This window comes from Amblyraja radiata, chromosome 4 (assembly GCF_010909765.2).
Source record: "Amblyraja radiata isolate CabotCenter1 chromosome 4, sAmbRad1.1.pri, whole genome shotgun sequence".
NCBI lineage: Eukaryota > Metazoa > Chordata > Chondrichthyes > Rajiformes > Rajidae > Amblyraja > Amblyraja radiata.
The window spans coordinates 55,625,646-55,649,529 of NC_045959.1; the positions used below are offsets into that span (position 1 = coordinate 55,625,646).

The window sequence follows — 23,884 nt, forward strand, 5'->3', positions numbered from 1 at the left end:
GCTGCTGACAAGCAAAAAGCTGTAGAACGGTTAACTTACCAGAACGAGTGGGCTTGCTGAGATAGCAAGAGTGCAGAAGAACAGGCGGAGAAGCCAGGAAACCATCCTACCTGAAGTGCACCCGACTCTGTGTGCTTTAGGACTTTAGCATTTGATGATTTTGCCGGGGGACTTTGGCATTCAAGTGTCTTGGCAGAAAGATCTCCCGAGTAAAAGTAGATCGCTAATCACTTCAAAAGTTCCGTTCAGCCGTGAACTTGGGCAACTCCCTCGCCACACTTTTGCTCTTACTTTACACCTGTGCTGGCACTTTCAAATGTAGATACCTTCAAATGCAAAAGTCATGCAAAATCTTTGAGCTAATTGTAAATGCTGTTATTTTTCTCTATTGTCACATGTCCCTGCCCTCCCCCCCTTGTTTATTATCCAGTGTCAATTACACTTGGTCTTATTAATCTACAAGAGGAGATACAATGATGTAAAAATACTTGAAACACGCCTGAATGATAGTTTGCGAGGGAAGATTGGGGAAGGGGTAGATGTCACTAATTCTGAATGTTATGTCAGCCCGATGTTAAATCCCCCTAGGACCAACCTTTCTACAGATGTACTGTAGAAAGCGTGCCATTGGCTTGCATCTTAGCTTGGTTTGGGAACAGTTTTGCCCAAAATCGCAAAAAATCACAGTTGTGGATGTAGCCCAGTCCATCACACAGACCATTGACTCCCCACCATTGACTCCATCCAAATTTCATGCCGTCTTGGAAAACCAGCGAACATAATCAAAGGCCTTTACCACCCTTTCATTCCTTCTTCTCCCCGTTCCCATTGGGCAGAAGATACAGAATCTTTCAAGTGCGCTCCACCTGACTCAGGAATAGCTTCTTCCCCTCTGTTATCAGACTTCTGAATGGTCCTTCCACAAGTTAGGGTTCTGTCCCATTCAACTATACCCTATTGCGGACATTGGGCTTTGTCTAATGAACTGATCCACCACAATGCTGTGAACTATATTCTGCATTCTGTATCTTCCCCTTCATTACACATTATACTTGAGTTTGGCATGATTGTAATTATGCATAGTATCATCTGATCTGTTTGAATAGCATGCATAACAAAGCTTTTCACTGTACCTCGATACACGTGACAATAATAAACGTAAACCTTAACGTAAATGGGTGAGACGGTCAGGGCAGGTGGGGCGGTGGTTCAGTTAACTTAGAGGATACATTTCCAGATTGATATGAAATAGAACTAGATTAGATTAGATTAGATAGCCTTTATTGTCATTCAGACCGAAGTCTGAACGAAATTGAAGCAGTCATACATACAATACAATACAATAAAAAACAACAATAAACACATATTAACATCCACCACAGTGAGTCCACCCAACATCTCCTCACTGTTATGGAGGCAAAAGTCTTAGGTCTCCAGTCTCTTCCCTCCTCTTCTCCTTCTGCACTGAGGCGATACCCCCCGGGCGATGTAGCAAACAGTCCCGCGGCTCAAACACCGCGGCCCGGGGTGGTCGAAGCTGCCGCTCACCAGTCCTGCTGACGCAGCCGCTGGCCCGCGGCCGAACCCCGGACTCAGGCCACCGCCGCCAGAACACCGTGCAAGCCACCGGAGCATCGTTCCAGCCCCGAGCCGGATCGCCCTCACGTGAGTGCCGTTACCGTCTCAGCCTCGGGCTGGGCCGCCCCGACCGGGCACCGCTCCTCCCTCGGGCTGGGCCGCCCCGACTGGGCGCCGCTCCTCCCTCGGGCTGGGCAGCCCCGACCGGGCACCGCTCCTCCCTCGGGCTGGGCCGCCCCGGCCTGGCGCCGCTCCTCCCTCGGGCTGGGCCGCCCAGATCGGGCGCCACTCCTCCCTCGGGCTGGGCCGCCCCGACCGGGCGCCGCTCCTCCCTCGGGCTGGGCCGCCCCGACCGGGCACCGCTCCTCCCTCGGGCTGGGCCGCCCCGACTGGGCGCCGCTCCTCCCTCGGGCTGGGCCGCCCCGACCGGGCGCCGCTCCTCCCTCGGGCTGGGAACGCCGTACCTCCCCGAGCTCGGCCACTCCGACGGGAGCACTGTTCCTTCCTCGGGCCGGCCGTCCTCACGGTAGCGTCACAGCCCCTCACGGAAGCCCTGTTCCAGCCCCGAGCTGGGCCGTCCTCACGGGAGCGAGCTCAGTGCGAGTCCTGGCGGGCTCTGCCTCCTGAGCCTCGAGGTCGCCAGCTCCGCCATTAGGCCTCAGCGCAGACGGAGGCAGAGAAGGGGAATACGACATAAAAGTCGCATTCCCCCGCAGGGAGAGACAGCAAGCCCCGTTTCAACCCCCCCCCCCCCCCCAAATAGAAACTAAAAACCAAAACTAGACTAACCAAAACGAAAATAAACAACCCAAAAAACACAAAACAAACAGGACTGCCGGAGAGCCGCTGCAGCCAGAGCCGTGCCGCCACTAGGAGGTCATAAAGTCACACTAGAGTCGCCACTATAGAGTCACACTAGACAAAGTGGGACCCGTTGGGTCCCATGTTCACACGGAGGGCTGGTCCCCCGACGCAATATTCCACTTCTCCACCAATTCCAATATTGGTGGCCAGTGGGGGGGGTGGGGCTTTCTGGAGTGCTGGTATGGGTTCTTGGGGTGGCAGCTCAGTCCCTCAAGCCTGATCTGCTGGCAGCTCACTCACGACTGGTGGGCTGGCAGTTGACATGACTATACCTTGAAATTCCATTTCAAGCAGGATGCAAGGCCACCAAATTCAAATCCATGTTCCTACCATTTCAAGCAGGGTGCAAGGCCACCAAATTCAAGTGCAGTTTCATACCACTTCAAGCTGGATTCAAGGCCACCAAATTCAAGTGCAGTTTCATACCACTTTCAGCAGGGTGCAAGGGCACCAAATTCAGTGCAGTTTCATACCACTTCAACCAGGATGCAAGGCCGCCAAATTTAAGTGCAGTTTCATTCCACTTCAAGCAGGGTGCAAGGCCACCAAATTCAAATGCAGCTTCATACCATTTCATGCAGGGTGAAACCACCATAAAACCACACAAAGCACCAAACCCACAGTTCAGTAGACATTCAGTGTGTTCAGTTGATTCACAGCTCAGACAGAGTCATGACCTCTCCCTCCCCATCATGCAGATACTGAGCCACACCCACACTTCCAGGTTTTATAACTCCTCCCACTCCCACCGGAAAAGGTGTGGCTTTCAGGGCGTGATTGACAGGAGAGAGATTCTCAACATTTTTTAAACACTAATAACACTTTTATTTTTCATTGATGGGAAGAATTCTCTGCCCCTGCTCAGCGGAGGGGGGACTGAGTAAGATGGCCAAAATTCACAGTCGTAAGTGGTAGCGTTTTATCTAAAATCAATATACAGTGCAAACAGGAAGTAAGTGCATTTGCAGTAGTGCCTTTTAACTTCAAGCCAAAGCACCCAAGCCGCCATTTGCAGTAAGTAGTGTCTTTCAACTTCAAGCCAAAGCACCCAAGCCACCATTTGCAGTAAGTAGTGCCTTTCAACTTTATGCCACCATTTGCAGTAAGTAGTGCCTTTCAACTTCAAGCCAAAGCACCCAAGCCACCATGTGCAGTAAGTAGTGCCTTTCAACTTCAAGCCAAAGCACCCAAGCCACCATGTGCAGTAAGTAGTGCATTTCAACTTCAAGCCAAAGCACCCAAGCCACCATTTGCAGTAAGTAGTGCCTTTCAACTTCAAGCCAAAGCACCAAAGCCACCATTAATAATAATAATAATACATTTTATTTATGGGCGCCTTTCAAAAGTCTCAAGGACACCTTACAGAATTTAACAAGAGTAAACAAAAACATATAATCGGAGTAAAATAAATAATAAAGACATCACCAATACACAAATTAAAGACAGAATTCGATCCAAAGACAAAAAAATCAAAAACACAATGTGAAGAGAGATCACTTACACACAAAAATCATCCCCCCACAATGGTTACCACTGTGGGGGAAGGCACAATGTCCAGTCCCCATCCCCAGTTCTCCCAAAGTCAGGCCTATTGAGGCCCCCACTATTGCCTCTACGGAGGCCCGATGTTCCTGGCCGTTCTCACCGGGTGCTGTTGCCCCGGCGTCGGGAGAGTCCTCTCAGCGGCTGGGGCACCTGGAACGGCCGCTTCCTTACCGGAGACCACGGCTTCCGAAGCTGACAAGGCCGCGCCGGTTTGGAGCTCCCAGGCTCCCGATGTTGAAGTCGGTGCCGCCCGCTCCGCTCCGCAGACCCGCAGCCGCGAGGTGTTGAACTCGGCGGTCACAGCTCACCGGAGCTCCAGCGCGTTGATCCAGCGCGGCGACCCAGGCAAGGCATCGCCTGCTCCACTCCGCGATTGCGCTCCAGCGCTGTGCCGCCACCGAAGCCGAGGTGCTGGGCGGTCCCCGCCAGGAAACGGCGCACTACGCCCGCTGGTAGGCCACGAGGACGGGTCAACGGGGCAGCCCGGAGAAAAAGCTGCCTCACCGACCAGGTAGGGACCTAGAAATATAGTTACCCCCTTCCCCCCACATTAAAAAGTCTATCTCTCCCACAAACAAAACACAGGACTCACTAAAACTACAAAAAAAAAAGTGAATTAAACAGACGGCTGCTGGTTAGCAGCCGTTCCCCAAGATGGCTCCTCCTCCATTAGCAGTAAGTAGTGCCTTTCAACTTCAGGCCAAAGCATCCAAGCCACCATTTGCAGTAAATAGTGCAACTTCAAGCCAAAGCACCCAAGCCACCATTTGCAGTAAGTAGTGCCTTTCAACTTCAAGCCAAAGCACCCAAGCCACCATTTGCAGTAAGAAGTGCCTTTCAACTTCAAGCCAAAGCACACAAGCCACCATTTGCAGTAAGTAGAGCCTTTCAACTTCAAGCCAAATCACCCAAGCCACCATTTGCAGTAAGTAGTGCCTTTCAACTGCAAGCCAAAGCACCCAATCCACAATTTGCAGTAAGTAGTGCCTTTCAACCTCAAGCCAAAGCACCCAAGCCACCATTTGCAGTTATTAGTGCCTTTCAACTTCAATCAAAGCACCCAAGCCACCATTTGCAGTAAGTAGTGCCTTTCAACTAGAAGCCAAAGCACCCAAGCCACCATTTGCAGTAGTGCCTTTCAACTTCAAGCCAAAGCACCCAAGCCACCATGTGCAGTAAGTAGTTCCTTTCAACTTCAAGCATAACACCCAAGCCACCATTTGCAGTATGTAGTGCCTTTCAACTTCAAGCCAAAGCTTCCAAGCCACCATTTGCAGTAAGTAGTGCCTTTCAACCTCAAGTCAAAGCACCCAAGCTACCATTTTCAGTAAGTAGTACCTTTCAACTTAAAGCCAAAGCACCCAAACAACCATTTGCAGGCAGTGCCTTTTTACTTCAACCAAACCATATTTTCATTTTCAAACCACATTAAGGGTACTCAGTTGTGTAGACATTTGTTCAGTGTTATTCAGAGCTCAGAGAGACGTGACCCTTGGCTTCATCCATCTTACAGAGACTGAGTGATGCACACCACTTCCTGGTTTTATAGTCCCTCCCCCTCCCTCCAGCAGGTGCAGCAGAGAGAATGGTGATTTTTTTAAAGATCAAGCCTAAGCTCCCAAGCCACCATTTGCAGTTAGTGCCTTGCAACTTTAAACCAAAGCTCCAAAGCCAACATATGCAGTAAATAGCGCATTTCAACTTCAAGCCAAAGCACCCAAGCCTCCATTTGCAGTAAGTAGAGCCTTTCAACTTCATGCCACCATTTGCAGTAAGTGGTGCCTTTCAACCTCAAGCCAAAGCACCCAAGCCACCATTTGCAGTAAGCAGTGCCTTTCAACTTTAACCCAAATCACCCAAGCCATCATTTGCAGTAAGTAGTGCCTTTCAACTTCAAGCCAAAGCACCCAAGCCACCATTTGCAGTAAGTAGTGCCTTTCAAATCTCAAGCCAAAGCACCCAAGCCACCATTTGCAGTAATTAGTGCCTTTCAACCTCAAGCCAAAGGACCGAAGCCACCATTTGCAGGAAGTAGTGCCTTTCAACTTCAATCAAAGCACCCAAGCCACCATTTGCAGTAAGTAGTGCCTTTCAACCAAGCTAAAGCACCCAAACAACCATTTGCAGGCAGTGCCTTATTACTTCAACTGAACCATATTTTCATTTTCAAACCACATTAAGGGTACTCACAGTTGTGTAGACATTTGTTCAGTGTTATTAAGAGCTCAGAGAGACGTGGCCCTTGGCTTCATCCATCTTGCAGAGACTGAGTGAGGCACACCACTTCCTGGTTTTATAGTCCCTCTCCCTCCCTCCAGCAGGGGCAGCAGAGAGAATGGTGAATTTTATTAAAACATTAATATCTCTCTGATTTGTCATTGATGGGAAAAATCCTTCGCACCCGTAAGGCGGAGGGGGGCTCTGAGCGAGGTGGCCAAAAATGACAGCCGTAGGTGGCGGCGTTCTGTCGGAAATCGCAGCACAGTGGGCCAAATGCGGTCAAGATCAGACTTTTAGTAATATAGATAGATAGGAAGATAGACACAAAAAGCTGGAGTAACTCAGAGGGTCTGGCAGCATCTCTGCAGAAAAGGAACAGGTGACGGTTTGGGTTGAGACCCATTGTCAGATTGAGAGGGGACAGGGATACAATGGTGATATGAAGAGATCTAGGGCAAATGAATGAAAGATATGCTAAAAAGTAATGATGATCAAGGAAAGGACTGTGGGCTAGGTGATAACGAATAATGCAGGCAATTAAACTCAACAGGACAACAGTGACACCAGGGAAAGGAGGAGAACTTCTTCAAAGTAGGTATACCTGTCGTAAGTTATATGAAACGGGCTATTCGGCCCATCATGTTCACACCAACCAGTGGCCATCTCTCCATATTAATAACTTAATCCAACACATGGACCGTACCCTTCTATGTCTGGGTGATTCAATTGCTTATATATATACTTTGTAAATGCCGTCCGTGACTCTGTTTCCACTACTCTCTCTGGCAGATACAGCTTGGAAACAGACCCTTCGTCCCACCGCGCCCACACCAATCACCCATTCACACGAGCTCTACGCTATCCCACTTTCCCACTCCCCACTTACTTGGGGCAATTTACAGGAGCCAATTAACCTACAAACCTTCACGAATTTGCCAATTAACCTACAAACCTTTATGAACCAGAGCAATCAGAGGAAACCCATGCGGTCACAGAGGGAACGTGCAAACTCTGCATGGACAGCACCCGAGGTCGAGGTCGAGATGGAGGTCGAGATCGAACCTGGGTCTCTGGCGATCTGAAGCAGCAACTCTACCTGTTGGGTGAAGAAGGTTCCCCCACAATCTCTTCCTCTTTATCCTAAACCTATGTCCTCTAGTTATATCCACCTATAATACGGGGAAACGTTTCCCACAGACCACACTATCAAGAGCCCTCATCATTTTATGCACAACTCGTAACCTTCTCCATTCCAGGAAAAACAGAGTAAGCCTCTCCAAAAAAAACACTAAGTGCTGGAGTAACTCAGCAGGTCAGGCACCATCTCTGGAGAACATGGATCAGCGACGATTCAGGTCTGGACCCTTCTTCAGACTGCAAATCTAACCCCCCCCTCCTCACCTGTATCCACCTATCACTTGCCAGGCTTTGTCCCATCCCCACCTCTCTTCCAGCTTCCCCCCCCCCCTACTCCAGTCAGTCTGAAGAGGGGTCCGACCTGGAACCTTTCCTGTCCATGTTCTCCAGATATGCTGCATGATATGCTACTTCAATGAAAATCCTGCAAATCCTCCTATCTCTGTGACTAATGAGCTTAATCTTTGTTCAAAGACTGACAAATATTAACTTCCATTAACTCATTGTAAATACCAGTTGAAATTTGGGAAGCCAATTCCGATTAAAGTTCAAGCATATTTGCTCTGTTAATTCTTCTCCAGAAATGCAAGTTAACATCAATAGATAAGGAAAATGCTGACTTGGCATTTAAAATATTGCTTGCAGACGTGAAATAGATTGAAATTGTCTATACAATCTGAAATACTTCTTGGCCGATAGACCTGTTTGTGTGCTGTAGACTGCCATGAATAGCCAAGAAATGACACAAAGATGAAAAGGGAGGAAGTATATGATCAATAGGGAGCAACTTTTTCACACAAACGGTGGTAGGTGTATGGAGCAAGCAGCCAGAGGTGGTAGTTGAGCAGGTACTGAAATAACATTTACATGACTTTTAGACAGGTACGAATAGGAACGCTTTAGGCGGATATTGACCATCACGAGCAGGTGGGACTAGTGTAGATGGGGCATTTTGGTCGGCGTGGGGAAGTTGGCCGAAGGACCTGTTTCAATGCTGTATGACTCCATGACTCTGAAGGGTCTGTCCCACGGGCATGCGACTCCATGTGGCAAGCGCGACCTAAAGGGCCGGTCCCACCAGCATGCGCCTGCATGCGGCAAGCGCGACCTAACCTGAAGCGGGGGCCGCGCGGAGGTCGAGGTGACGTACGGCGTCTTAGCTGCTGGGGGCCAGCGGGCCATTGCCGCGCAGAAATTTTTGAACACGGTCAGTTTTTCAGAGCCCGCGCGATGTCGGGACCAGCTCCGCACAACTCCATACGGCACCGGCAATCGAAGTGGGACCAGCCCCGCGAGGCCGTATGGCTCAAGCGACCACGTTAGGTTGCGCTTGCCGCATGTAGGCGCTTGCCGCATGCAGTGCGCATGCTGGTGGGAGCGGCCCTTTAGGTCGCGCTTGCCGCATGGAGTCATATGCCCGTGGGACAGGCCCTTAAGGATCCTTGGCGATGGGGAAGAAGAATCAGTTGTGTTCTGGAATCACATTGTGATGAACGGTTTGGTCTTTATCTGTCTGCAATGGAACCGAGTGCCCTGTGGGTGGCACTTTGGCACAGCGGTAGAGTTGCTGCGTCATAGCGCCAGTGACCCAGGTTCAATCCTGACCATGGGTGCTGTCTATATGGAGTTTGCACGTTCTCCCTGTGACCGCGTGGGCTTCCTGCGGGAGCTCCAGTTTCCTCCCCCACTCCAAAGACGTCCAGATTTGTAGACTAATTGGCTTCTGTAAATTGTCTCTAGTGTGTAGGATAGAACTGGTGTTCGGGTGATCGATGGTTGGCGCAGACTAGTTGGGCCGAAGGGCCTGTTTCTACGTTGTATCTCTAAACTAATCTAAACTAAACAATTCAAAGTCTGATTCAATTCAGAGAGTGATAGATTCCTTTATTTCAAGAACTTTTGTGGGTCAGGATCAGGTTGCTTTTCATGGCAAACTGGGAGGTTCACAGTCAGACTTTATTGACATTAGTATTACATTCCATCGTTCTATTCATCATTTATTGACATTAGAATTGCATTCCGTCATTATACAACAAATACTGGGCTGTTGATCACATGGCCATTATTTACAAGTGCTGGAGTAACTCAGCGGATCAGGCAGCATCTCTGGAGATGCTGGGATCTCTGGCATGTTAGGGTCCATTCAAAATGTTGCCTATCCATTCCCTCCACAGATGCATCTTGACCTGCTGAGTTCCAACGTTTGGTTCCAAGGTTTGTAAGTTAATTGGCTTCTGTAAATTGTCCCAGGGCGACTTGACGCAAGAGGTAACCAGAGTTGAACATCGTGGGAACCTCGTACGATAACCGTACGGCATTCGTGGACCACCGTGGCGCTAACGGCAGGTACTCGTGTAACTTGTTGACTCGGGAGAAAATTCAAGCAAGCTTGAATTTCTCCAAGAGTGACTTGTACACTTGTGGTTGAACATTGAAACATTATATGGACGTAGTGGCCAGTGCGTTATCCGTAATAACTGTTGCGTTTACCATGAGAACTCCTGCGAATGGTGAACCTGGAAGCTGGACAGAGGGGACAGAAGGTGAGTAAAAAAGGTGGTCTCAATATCGCCAATGGAACATGTGTCCATCGAGGACGTCCCACCTCATTGTCATTGTTGGATAATCTTTTTCACTGGAACACTTGCAGAGATGGCTCCCAGAAAAGCTCAAAGAAAGGGGGTAAAGCATGTCAGAAAGGTTTTTGCCATGCAGGAGAATGAGGAGGAGACGCAGCAAGAGAGACAGGTGGAGAGGCAACAGGAGATGCCACAGATAACACTGCCTGTGGGCTCCTTGGAGCAGGGAGAGGGTGAGCAAGGTGGATTTCAGATTGCCTCCCCAGTAGCCGTTGTAGGAATAGCCTCAACAGACGCGTATATAAAGGGAAGATGGCAGAAGGTAAGGCCATATAACTTCACCAGGGAACAAGAGGGGGAACTTGTAGAATGGTACCAATTCAACGAAATTCTTTACGATAAATCCAGAGAGGATTACAGAAACAGGGAGAAAAAACGGAACCTGCTGGAGACGAAGGCTGCAGAGTATCCCGGGTGCTCATGTGAGTATATATAACGATATATTAGTACATCAACAGGAAAACTCCTTGACTCCAGCTGTGTCCCACGGATGTGGAAGGAGTCCACACTTATACCGGTGCCGAAGAAATCTAACGCCAGGGAGATGAAGGACTTCAGACCGGTGGCACTCACATCCATTCTTTCCAAGTGTATGGAGAGGGTGGTAAGTGATCACCTCACTGCTATGGTGGTGGACAGGCTTGACCCACTCCAGTTTGCCTATAAGGCAAGGCGTGGGGTGGAGGATGCCTGTTTGACTCTCCTGGACACAGTTAGCAGACAGCTGGACTCCCCACACCCCCACATACGGATTTTATTTATGGACTTTTCTTCCGCTTTTAACACAGTCAACACGGTCACCCTCTGCAACCGCCTTCTGGATCTACAAGTCAACCCATCACTTATCCTGTGGATAAAAGACTTCCTGCAGGACCGGCCTCAGCATGTGGTGGTAAATGGTTTTAAATCCAAGAACATGATTTTAAACACCGGTGTCCCCCAGGGTTGTGTTTTATCACCGATTTTATTTTCCATCTACACAAACAACATAACAAACAATAACAGTGACATTTCCCTTTTTAAGTATGCAGACGATATGGCCCTGGTGGCCCACATCAAGGATCACACTTCTCTGGCTGCCTACTATCAGCAGGTCAACACCCTGATGCTGTGGATCAAAGAGAGCTCTCTGGAGCTTAACATCTCCAAGACCAAGGAGCTGTGTTGTGGGAGGAGGCGAACATCTTCCCCCCAACCTCTCTTTGAACCTCTGAGGCTGGATGGGCATACAGTTGAGCAGGTAGAGGCCTTTAGATACCTGGGCACAGAGATTGACACCCGCCTGTCCTTCTCCCAGCACACAGACTCTGTGTACAAGAAGGCACAGCAATGCCTGTTCCTGCTGAGGAAACTCAGGAGCTTTGATGTCAGACAGGACATTTTAACAGCTGTCTATAAATCACTTATAGAATCTGTACTCACCTTTAACATCAAATCCTGGTTCACCCTCACCTCTGTCAAAGACAAATCAAAGCTTTCCCAGATCATCAATCAAGCAAGCAAAATAACTGGCAAAACTCAAAATCAATTATCAGTACTCCACACCCAGGCAGTTAAAAGGAAAGCCAACCTCATTACACAGGATCCCACCCACCCCCTGCACAAGTCCTTCCAACTTCTGCCATCAGGCCGCCGATATAAAGTCTCTCTATCCAAGAAAAACATCCACAAAAACTCATCAATACCCATTGCCACAAACAGCTTAAATAAAAAATGAACAAGGGACAAATTAACCCTGACGCGCTGTTACTTTACACGTATCCACAACTTTTATCTTGTCTATTTTTATAGTTTCTAATCTTTATACTTGCTTTTAAGATCTATACACACTGTGTGTGCTCGCAGAAATCTGTATTGTATGACTGCTTATCAGTACATTGTCCTGGTTGTATGTTGAGCCACGTCAAAGAAGATTTTCTGTTACGACAGACAATAAAGTTTTCTGAATCTGAATCTGAAACCATTTAATGTTATCCATGATTTAAAAATACATTGCTATTGATGTAAAAGTGCTGTTTTTGCAGTTAACTTAAACTTCTCTTATAAGTGTGTCTGTGCCCTGCATCTGCAAAGTAAAAAAGTCGCAGACAGCTTTTACACGCTCTGTGTTTGAAGTTGGAATCATGTCTCCAAGAGCCATAAAATAAATTATGCATGCATATTGTCCAAATAGAGGTCTCCGTTGAAAGATGGGTTTCATCCAGTGAGATTTCCTCTTAATTCTCTTTTTAATTAATCTCACCCTTCTGCCTTCACGCAAGCGTCCTCGATTCACATAGAGGGCTGATGCATACAGCGCGTCAATGAAAAACACCACCATCCTGTACTCGAAACTACTTAGTACAGGCATGTCTCCAAATGAGCCAATTCAACCAAAGGAGGATATTTATAGTTTGTGAAAAAAAAAGTGACATCATTTGTGTCAAGTGATGATTTAACAACACTTCACAGTTCACAATGTTCATTCAAGATTTAACGGGAAAGCTCGGGAGACGGACAAGTCACTCGCACAAATAACAGAAATGCCGAGTACCCGTGGGAACTCTTTATCTACCCCCCGTTATATCGTGTGATATCGTGCTAGACCACGACCACTTCACTCTGGTTACATCTTGCGTCAAGTCGCCCCGTGAGAAAGCCCCATTAGGGTCCATTCGAAATGTTGCCTATCCATTCCCTCCACAGATGCATCTTGACCTGCTGAGTTCCAACATTTGGTTCCAAGGTTTGTAAGTTAATTGGCTTCTGTAAATTGTCCCAAGTGTGTAGGAGAGAACGAGTGTATGGGGTGATCGGCGCGGGCTCAATGGAACGAAGGGTTGGTTTCCGCGTTGTATTGAAAGTCTACATTTTGAACCAAATGTCAGGTTATGATTTCACTATTATCGACCTGTTGAATGTGTAAGGCAGTAACTTCAGCACGGAAAAGCAAGATACTTTTTCTTGGAGAGTAATTTGACACTAGAAGGAATCAATAGTCTTAAATTCTTCGGTTTGCCTGAAATGAATTCAAGATGACACTTTGCAACATGACGTCTTCATCTTGATTATAATCCTGTAAAGAGAAAGGAAGAGTGTAGTGTTGAAAATAACATTTAGCCACTAAAACTTTATCCTATTTTCCTCATTCCTCCAGATATTTGTTTCCTAATTCCCATTGATGTCACATTGACTGAGTTCCTTTAACACTTTGTCAAATTCCAGCCATTTCCAAGATGCCAAAGTGTTACATCTTGGAAATGCGTTAATGAATGGGATGAGCCTCAGAAATAATAGAATGTAAAACAGTACCCTTCAACCCACAATGCCCGTGCCAAACATGATGCTATTAAACTAATCTCCTCTGCCTGAAACATAGAAACATAGAAACATAGAAAGTAGGTGCGAGAGTAGACCACCAGGTCCGTCGAGCCCGCACCGCCATTCGCTCATGGCTGAACACTAAACAGACACACTTACCCACAAACAGTAGACACAAGACACAGAACACAAGACACTACCCTCCCCTTTATACCGCTATCACCCCTCTCCACCCCAAGAACCTCGTGATCTCCTGGGGGAGGCAAAAAAACGGATAAAAACCCAGGTCCAATTCGGGAAAAAAATCCGGGAAATTCCTTTCCGACCCCAATCCAGGCGATCGACACTTGTCCAGGAGATCACTCAGGTCTTACTATACTAACCATACCTAGGTCCATATCCCTGCCCTCTCCCCGTAGCCCCTTATCCCCTTGGCAGCTAAAAAACCATCTATTTTAGTCTTAAATATATTTAACGTTTCTGCTTCCACTGCTCCCTGGGGCAGTGAATTCCATAAATTAACCACCCTCTGGGTGAAGAAGTTCTTCCTCATCTCAGTTTTAAAAGAGCCCCCCCTTATTCTGCAACTATGTCCCCTAGTTCTAGTTTCCCCGATCATTGGGAACATCCTCGGTGCATCCACCCGATCAAGGCCCCTCACGATCTTATATGTTTCAATGAGATCGCCTCTCATTCTTCTAAACTCCAAAGAGTAGAGTTCCAGCCTACTTAACCTTTCCTCATATGTCAATCCCCTCATTGCAGGAATTAATCTTGTAAACCTTCGCTGCACTGCCTCCAGGGCTAGTACATCCTTTCTTAAGTATGGACCCCAGAACTGTACACAGTATTCCAAATGTGGTCTCACTAATACTGTGTACAGCTGCAGCAAGACCTCCGTGTTTTTATACTCAATCCCCCTAGCAATAAAGGCCAAAACTCCATTGGCCTTCCTGATTGCTTGCTGCACCTGCATACTAACTTTTAGTGATTCATGTACTAATACCCCTAGATCCCTTTGCGTTGCATTACAACGCAGCTCCTCCTCATTTAGAAAATAACTTGCCCTATCATTTTTTTTCCCAAAGTGAATGACTTCACATTTATTAGTATTAAATTTCATCTGCCAAGTTGTTGCCCACTCACCTAGCTTATCTATATCCTTTTGCAGACTCTTCCTATCCTCCTCATCCCCTACTTTTCCTCCCATTTTTGTATCGTCCGCAAATTTTGATATATTACACTTGGTTCCCTCCTCCAAATCATTTATATAAATTGTGAACAACTGGGGTCCCAGCACCGACCCTTGCGGAACCCCGCTAGTTACCGGTTGCCATCCCGAGTATGAACCATTTATCCCCACTCTCTGCTTCCTATTTGTTAGCCAATCCTCTACCCATGCTAATATATTACCCCCAATCCCATAATTTTTTATTTTTAGCAATAGTCTCTTATGTGGCACCTTGTCAAAAGCCTTTTGGAAGTCCAAGTATACCACATCCACCGGTTCCCCTTTATCCACCCGGGTTGTTACTTCCTCAAAGAATTCGAGCAGATTCGTTAAACAGGACTTCCCCTTCACAAAACCATGCTGGTTCTGTCCGATGAAGTCATGTTTATCCAAGTGCCCCGTTAGTGTTTCTTTAATAATTGTCTCTAACATTTTACCCACCACCGATGTTAGACTAACCGGTCTATAGTTACCCGCCTTCTGTTTACTTCCTTTTTTAAATATAGGTGTTACATTGGCCATTTTCCAATCCACTGGGACCGTTCCTGCCTCCAGGGAGTTTTGGAAAATTATCACCAATGCATCCACAATCCCCACCGCTATCTCCCTCAAGACCCTTGGATGTAATCCATCAGGCCCAGGGGATTTATCCTCCTTCAGTCTCATTAATTTCCCTAATACCACCTCCTTGGTGATCTTAATAGTATTTAGCTCCTCCATTCCTACCGCCCCCTGTTTATCCAGCGTTGGAATATTTTTTGTGTCTTCTATGGTGAAGACTGATACAAAATACTCGTTTAATGCCTTTGCCATTTCCATGTTCCCCACCAACAACTCTCCAGTCTCACCCTCCAATGGACCAACGTTCACCTTAGCCACCCTTTTTCTTTTTATATAGCTATAAAAACTCTTACTATTAGTTTTTATGTTGTTCGCTAAATTCCTTTCATAGTCTATTTTCCCTGTCTTAATTAATCTCTTAGTTATTTTTTGCTGACCTTTAAATGCTTCCCAATCCTCTACCCTCCCACTATCTCTGGCTACCTTATATGCCCTTGCCTTCAGCCGAATACTATCCTTTATAGTTTTACTGAGCCATGGCTGACTGTTCTTACCCTTACCCCTTTTTTTCTTCATAGGAATAAATTTTTCTTGAAGGTTATACAGTAGACCCTTAAACGTACACCACTGCTCATGTACCGTCTTATTCTTGAGTCTGCTATCCCAGTCAACTTTGATCAGCTCAGTCCTCATACCTTCATAATCCCCCTTATTTAGACTAAGCACCCTAGCCTGAGTTTCAACCTGCTCCCCTTCTATTTGAATATGGAATTCGACCATATTGTGGTCACTTGTTCCCAACGAGTCCCTAACTATGACATTTTTAATTAATCCTGCTTCATTACACAGGACCAGATCCAAGATTGCCTCCCCCCTTGTCGGTTCTGTGACATACTGTTCTAGGAACCCGTCTCTAATACATTCTATAAACTCTTCCTCTAGTCTACCCTGCCCAGTTTGGTTTGCCCAATTAATATGAAAATTGAAGTCCCCCATGATTACAGCAGTTCCCTTTTTACATGCGTCAACTATTTGCAGATTTATGTTCTGACTAACAGCGTCACAGCTATTTGGAGGTCTATAAATTACACCCACTAGTGTTTTTTTCCCCTTGTTATTCTCTATCTGTACCCAAGCTGTTTCACTATCCTGATCCTTCAACGCAATATCCTTCCTCTCTATTGCCGTTATTCCCTCCCTTATTAAAAGGGCCACCCCTCCTCCCTTTCTTTCCTGTCTATCTTTCCTAATTATCGAGTACCCCTCTATATTTAACTCCCAGTCCTGATCCCCTTGCAGCCATGTCTCCGTAATGGCCACGATATCATAACTATATATACTTAATTGCACCGTTAATTCATTTATCTTATTTCAAATACTCCGTGCCTGCAAGTGATCCATATCCCTCCATTCCCTGCGTACCTATTATATTTATCTAAAAAGCTGCTTAAACACCACTATTATATTCATCTCCACTCCAGCATCTAAAACTGAACACCATTTATCTTAACAAAAGGTTTTTGTCCAGAAACAGTGACTCTGCTTTTCATTCACAGATGCAGCCTGGCCTTCTGAGTGTTTCCAGCATCTTCTGTTTTCAGAGCCATTGTCATACAGCACGGAAACAGGCCCTTCAGTCCAACTCCTCCATGCCAACCAAGATGCCTCATCTAAATTTACCTGCATTTGGCCCATATCCCTCAAAGCCTTGTTAACCATGTACCTATCCAAGTGTCTTTTAGATGTTGTACCTGCCTCAACTACGTACCTTTTCTGCTAGCTCGTTCCGTATACCCACCACCTTCCACCTCCCCCCTCAGGTTTCTATTCTTGCCGCTCTCATCTTAAACCTATGTCCTCTGGTTCTTGATTCCGCTACATCTCGGTAAAAGATTCTGTGCATTCATCTTATCTATTCCCGCAGGATTTTATATGCCTCAAAAAGATCACCCCTTAACTTTGTGCGCTGCAAGGAATAAAGTCCTAGCCTGCCTACCTCTTTCTACAGCTCAGGCCCTCGTGTCCTGGCAACATCCTCGTAAATATTCCCTGCACCCTTTCCAGCTTGATAACATCGTTCCTATAACATGGTGCCCAAAACAATCTCTCCCTGCACTCTTTCTGGCTTGGTATTTTGTGTACTATCTTGTGAATGAATAAGTTTGTAAAAACTGTTACACCTGCCACATAGAAACATAGAAAAATAGGTGCAGGAGTAGGCCATTCAGCCCTTCGAGCCAGCACCTTCATTCAATATGATCATGGTTGTTCATCTAAAATCAGTACCCTGTTCCTGCTGTTTCCCCATATCCCTTGATTCCTTTAGCCCGAAGAGCTAAATCTGACTCTCTCTTGAAAACATCCAGTGAATTGGCCTCCACTGCCTTCTGTGGCAGAGAATTCCACAGATTCACAACTCTCTGGGTGAAAAGGTTTTTCTGAACTCCCCCAACATCGGAAACATTTTTCCTGCATCTAGCCTGTCCAATCCTTTAAGAATTTTATATGTTTTTATAAGATCCACTCTCATCCTAAATTCCAGTGAATAAAAGCCCAGTCGACCCATTCTTTCAAAATATGTCTGTCCCAACATCCTGGGCATTAACCTGGTGAACTTACGCTGCACTCCCTCTATAGCAAAATGTCCTTCCTCAAATTAGGAAACCAAAATTGCACACAATGCTCCAGGTGCGGTCTCACCAGGGCCCTGTACAACTGCAGTAGGACCTCTTTGCTCCTAAACACAAATCCTCTCGCAATGAAGGCCAAGATGCCATTTGCTTTCTTCACTGCATGTTGTACCTGCATGCTTACTTTCAGTGACTGGTGTACAAGCACACCCAGGCCTCGTTGCACCTCCCCTTTTCCTAATCTGACGCCATTCAAGTAATAATTTGCCTTCCTGTTTTTATCACATTTCTCTAATTTCTCATAATCTCACATTTATCCCCATTATACTGCATCTGCCATGCATCTGCCCACTCGCCCAATGTATGCAAGTCACCCTGCAGCCTCATAGCATCCTCATCGCAGTTCACACTGCCACTCAGCTTTGTGTCATCCGCAAACTTGGAGATGTCACATTTAATTCCCTCGTCTAAATCGTTAATATATGTTGTAAATAACTGTGGTCCCAGCACCGAGCCTTGCAGCACCCCACTAGTCACTGCCTGCCATTCTGAAAAGGACCCGTTAATTCCTACTCTTTGCTTCCTGTCTGCCAACAGTTCTCTGTCCATGTCAATACCTACCCCAATACCATGTGCTGTAATTTTGCACACTAATATTTTGTGTGGGACCTTGTCTAAGGCTTTTTGAAAATCCAGATACACCACATCCACTGGCTCTCCCTTATCCAGTCTACTTGTTACATCCTCAAAAAAATCCCTGTTTTCTCTCTCCCTCCTTTCTTAAAAAGTGGGGTTACATTGGCCACCTTCCAGTCCACAGGAACTGATCCAGAGTCGAGAGAACATTGGAAAATGATCACTAATGCATCCATGATTTCTAGGGCCACCTCCTTGAGTATTCTGGGATGCAGACCATCAGGCCTGGGGATTTATCAGCCTTCAGTCCCAACTGTTTACCCAACACCATTTCCTGACTAATGTGGGTTCCCTTCAGTTCCTCCCTCCCACTAGATCCTTGGTCCCCTAGTATTCCTGGGAGATTGTGGCTTCCTTGGTGAAGACAGAACCAAAGTACTCATTTAACTGTTCTGCCATTTCCTTGTTTCCGTTTATAAATTCACCTGTCTCTGATTGTAAGGGACCTACATTTGTCTTCACTAATCTTTTCCTTTTTATATATTGAAAGAAGCTTTTACAGTCAGTTTTTTTAATATTCCCTGCAAGCTTTCTGAAGAAGGGTCTCGACGCGAAACGTCACCCATTCCTTCTTTCCAGAGATGCTGCCTGTCCCGCTAAATTACTCCAGCATATTTTGTCTACCTTCAATTTAAACCAACATCTGCAGTTCTTTCTTACACAACCTTTCTTTCATGCTCTTTCTTCCCCCTCTTAATAAACCGCTTTGTCCTAATCAGTTGAATTCTAAATTTCTCCCAGTCCTCCGGTTTGCTGCTTCCTCTGGCCAATTTGTATACCTCTTCCTTGGATTTAACACTATCCTTGGGGTGGGTGATTGCAACCTTCACGTGGTCCGCCCTGTTTCGACGAATGCAATCAACCTGGTGTCCACAATCAAATAAGATCAAATAGAACAAGTTGTCCTACAACTTTAGGCTGTGCATGCCATACGCAAGAAGAAGACACTTTCCTTGGTTTCCCTCGTTAGCCATGGTTGAGCTGCCTTCCCCGTTTTATTTTTTCGCCAGTATAGTGGTATACAATGGAAGTGCACTCACCACAAAGTGATCGTAGCTGAACCGATGTCGTAGTACGAGGTGAGCGATGAAGTTTCTGCTGTAGTAATTAGGAACCCCCCATGGCATTGATGCACAGATCGGACACACCTGCAGGGCAAGAGTCCAAAGGTTTAGGAGGTAGAAGCAGCCTGGGGAGAAACATCTCTCACTTCAAGGCCAGTAATTTTTTTTTAGGTTTCGAGATACAGTGGGGAAACAGGCCCTTCGACCCACCAAATCCACGCTGACCAGCGATCCCCACCCATTAACACTATCCTACACAAACCAGGAACAATTTGTTGTACAATTTTACCAAGCCAATCAATTTACAAACCTGCACGTCTTTGGAGTGTGGGAGGAAACCGGAGCACCTGGAGAAAACCCACACAGATCATGAGGAGAACATACAAACTCCGTACAGACAGCACCCGTAGTCAGGATAAAACCCGGGTCTCTGGTGCTGTAAGGCAGCAACGCCACCATTGCGCCACCGTGCCGCCCTAATTGCTCCATGAGCAATTAAACATTTAACCACATTGCCAGGGTCCAATGGACAGTGACTGCTGAAACCACTAGGCCGTAGGGATTCGCTAATAAAAAGTTATGACCCTGAAAATCCAACGTCGCCCGAGTAGAAACTCAGACAGAAGGGGACGCAGGTGCCGGAATCTTGTGTAGAGCACAAAGTGCTGGAGGAACTTTAGGGGCGGCACAGTGGCACAGCGGTAGAGTTGTTGCCTTACAGCGCCAGAGACCCGGCTTCAATCCTGACTACGGATGCTGTCTGTACGGAGTTTGTACCTTCTCCCCGTGACCACGTCAGTTTTCTCCAGATGCTCCATTTTGCTCCCACATTCCAAAGACGTACAGGTTTGTAGGTTAATTGGCTTCAGTAAAATTGTAAATTGTCCCTAGAGTGTAGGATAGTGCTAGTGTGTAGGGTAGTGCTAGAGTGTAGGGTAGTGCTAGTGTGTCAGATAGTGCTAGTGTGTAGGATAGTGCTAGTGTGCAGGATAGTGCTAGAGTGTAGGGTAGTGCTAGTGTGTAGGGTAGTGCAAGTGTGTAGGATAGTGCTAGTGTGTAGGGTAGTGCTAGTGTGTAGGGTAGTGCTAGAGTGTAGGGTAGTGCAAGTGTGTAGGGTAGTGCAAGTGTGTAGGGTAGTGCTAGTGTGTAGGGTAGTGCAAGTGTGTAGGGTAGTGCTAGAGTGTAGGGTAGTGCTAGTGTGTAGGATAGTGCTAGAGTGTAGGATAGTGCTAGTGTGTAGGGTAGTGCTAGTGTGTAGGGTAGTGCTAGTGAACAGCGTGATCGCTGGTCGGCACAGACTCGGTCGGCCCAAGGCCTTGTTTCCGTGCTGTATCACTAAACCAAACTAAACTCAGCGAGTCAGGCAGCATCTGAGGAGGATATAGACAGGCGATATCTTGGATCGAGACCCTTCTTCAGTCTAGAAGAAGAACTTCTTCACAGTAGGCATACTTTGAGATATCACAGTGGAGCCGTAAAATGGAGACACAAGGAACTCTTGGGTATGGAAGAAAGCATACCTTCTGAAAAAGGGTCTCGACCCGAAACCTGATTAGTGAGGGTGTCAAAGGTTATGGGGTGAAGGCAGGAGAATGGGGTTGAAAGGGAAAGACAGGTCAGCCATGATTGAATGGCGGAGTTGACTCGTTGGGCTGAATGGCCTGATTCTGCTCCTATGACATGAACTCATGAAAGGTCGTCTAAACATGCCCTCCACAGATGCTGCCTGATCCGCTGAGTTACTCCAGCACTTTGTGTCTTTCAAGCAGAAACTCCACCGCCTACTCTCGGCTCGGACCCATCCTCTAAACCCACCCTAACCCACACAAACCAACTCTGACTATTTGACATTTTGGAACAGGGTAATTTCTGGAGCTCTCTTACCCCATAGACTGAAAGTCAGAGATTTCTTTCGGACAGCGTGGAATTTCATGAATCAGTCAGAAACACTTTCACCTCTAAATTATGTAGTTGGGAGTTCAGATCCCATTCAAGCCATGAACCAGTTTTCTGTAGGACATGCCCACTGTGTAGTTGGGGTTTCAAATCCAACTGCAGCCACCAGTTCTTTTGTCATATACATCCACTGTGGAGCCGAGAGCAAATCCCATTCCAGCCATCAATCAGTTTTCCCTTGGGAATAAATAAAAGCAGGAAACGCTGGAAACACTCAGCTGGCCAGGCCACCTCTGTGGGAAGAGAAACATCCCATACATGCGACCAGACCCATTGAATATTTACAACATTTTCTATTTTTATTGAAGATTTCCAGCATTTTTGCATTTCTTTTCACTTACTGGTTAATAATTCAACTAATGTTGTACAATTGAAATATTACTGTCTATTTACTACATCAACATTTACTGTCTATACAGTATGCAATATTGTATATATACATATGTACATTTACATTTACTATATATTTTCACTATCTTCTATATTACTAAAAGTCTGTTCTTGACCGGTTTTGGCCATCTGTGCTGCGATTTCCGAGAGAACGCCACCACCTACGGCCGTCATTTTTAGCCACCTTGCTCAGAGCCCCCCTCCACCGCATGTGTGCCGAGGATTTTTCCCGTCGATTAAAAATGACAGAGATATTAATGTTTTTACAAAATTCCCCATTCTCTCTGCTGCCCCCGCTGGTGGCAGGGGGGAGGGACTATAAAACCAGGAAGTGGTGTGCCTCAATCAGTGTCTGCAAGCTGGAGGAAGGCAGAGGGTCACGTTTCTCTGAGCTGTGAATAACACTGAACACATGTCTACTCAAATGTAAGTGCCCTTAGTGGTTCTAAAATGCTTGCAGAATGTGTCTATTGGTTCTAAACTTGCAAACAAGTGTCTATTGGTTCTAAAGCTTGCAAAAAATATCTATTGGTTCTAAAGCTTGCAACAAAATGTCTATTGGTTCTAAAGCTTTCAAAAAATGTCTATTGGTTCTAAAGCTTGCAAAAAGTGTCTCTATTGGTTCTAAAGCTAGCAAAAAATGTCTATTGGTTCTAAAGCTTGCAAAAAGTGTCTCTATTGGTTGTTAAGCTTGCAAAAAATGTCTATTCTAAAGCTAGCAAAAAATGTCTCGGTTCTAAAGCTTGCAAAAAATGTCTATTGGTTCTAAAGCTTGCAAAAAATGTCTATTGGTTCTAAAGCTTGCAAAAAAATTCTATTGGTTCTAAAGCTTACAAAAAAATGTCTATTGGTTTTAAAGCTTTCAAAAAAATGTCTATTGGTTCTAAAGCTTGCAAAAAAATGTCTATTGGTTCTAAAGCTTGCAAAAAAATGTCTCTATTGGTTCTAAAGCTTGCAAAAAAATGTCTCTATTGGTTCTAAAGCTTGCAAAAATATGTCTATTGTTTCTAAAGCTGGCAAAAAATGTCTATTGGTTCTAAAGCTTGCAAAAAAATGTCTATTGGTTCTAAAACTTGCAAAAAAATGTTTATTGGTTCTAAAGCTTGCAAAAAATGTCTATTGGTTCTAAAGCTTGCAAAAAGTGTCTCTATTGCTTCTAAAGCTTGCAAAAAGTGTCTCTATTGCTAAAGCTTGCAAAAAGTGTCTCTATTGCTTCTAAAGCTTGCAAAAAGTGTCTCTATTGCTTCTAAAGCTTGCAAAAAGTGTCTATTGCTTCTAAAGCTTGCAAAAAATGTCTATTGGTTCTAAAGCTTGCAAAAAATGTCTATTGGTTCTAAAGCTTGCAAAACAATGTCTATTGGTTCTAAAGCTTGCAAAACAATGTCTATTGGTTCTAAAGCTTCCAAAACAATGTCTATTGGTTCTAAAGCTGGCAAAAAATGTCTATTGGTTCTAAAGCTTGCAAAAAAATGTCTATTGGTTCTAAAGCTTGCAAAAAAATGACTATTGGTTCTAAAGCGTGCAAAAAAATGTCTATTGGTTCTAAAGCTTGCAAAAAAATGTCTATTGGTTCTCAAGCTTGCAAAAAAATGTCTATTGGTTCTAAAGCTTGCAAAAAATGTCTATTGGTTCTAAAGCTTGCAAAAAGTGTCTCTATTGGTTCTAAAGCTTGCAAAAAAAATGTCTATTCGTTCTAAAATGGTTCATACTAGCGCTCCAGAAAGCGCGCCCTGCCCCCCTCTCCCCACCCTCCCCTGGTTGGCTTGGCTTGGGTGTGTCTTGAAATTGAAAGGCACTACATACTGCAAATGGTGGCATGAAGTTGAAAGTCACTACTTACTGCAAATGGTGGCTTGGGAGCTTTGGCTTGAAGTTGAAAGGCACTATTGCTGCAAATGGTGGCTTGGTTGCTTTGGCTTGAAGTTGAAAGGCACTACTTACTGCAAATGGTGGCTTGGTTGCTTTGGCTTGAAGTTGAAAGGCACTACTTACTGCAATTGGTGGCTTGGGTGTGGCTTGACACTACTGCAATTGGGCTGGTGTGCTTGAAGTTGAAAGACACCACTTACTGTA

General features: G+C 45.8%; 2 protein-coding genes across 3 annotated transcripts in view; both read right to left on the bottom strand.

Moving 5' to 3' along the window:
* mep1b (meprin A subunit beta) overlaps window positions 1–7,739 on the bottom strand; it is a 42,529-nt gene extending 34,790 nt beyond the window's left edge. The window contains exons 1-2 of one of the 2 annotated variants that reach the window (XM_033019476.1): window positions 7,706–7,739; window positions 40–326 (exon numbers count right to left, since the gene is read on the bottom strand). In XM_033019476.1, the coding sequence (XP_032875367.1) occupies window positions 40–105 (66 nt within the window). In that variant the 5' untranslated portion in view covers window positions 106–326; window positions 7,706–7,739. The remainder of the gene's footprint in view (window positions 1–39; window positions 327–7,705) is intronic. The other variant, XM_033019477.1, reaches the window with a different exon arrangement.
* Window positions 7,740–9,214: 1,475 nt separating this feature from the next.
* The window catches only part of LOC116972123 (E3 ubiquitin-protein ligase RNF114-like), a 35,903-nt gene continuing 21,233 nt past the window's right edge, over window positions 9,215–23,884 (bottom strand). Inside the window, exons 5-7 of the mRNA XM_033019478.1 lie at window positions 19,442–19,549; window positions 12,681–13,038; window positions 9,215–9,530 (exon numbers count right to left, since the gene is read on the bottom strand). Of these exons, the coding sequence (XP_032875369.1) occupies window positions 12,964–13,038; window positions 19,442–19,549 (183 nt within the window). The 3' untranslated portion in view covers window positions 9,215–9,530; window positions 12,681–12,963. The remainder of the gene's footprint in view (window positions 9,531–12,680; window positions 13,039–19,441; window positions 19,550–23,884) is intronic.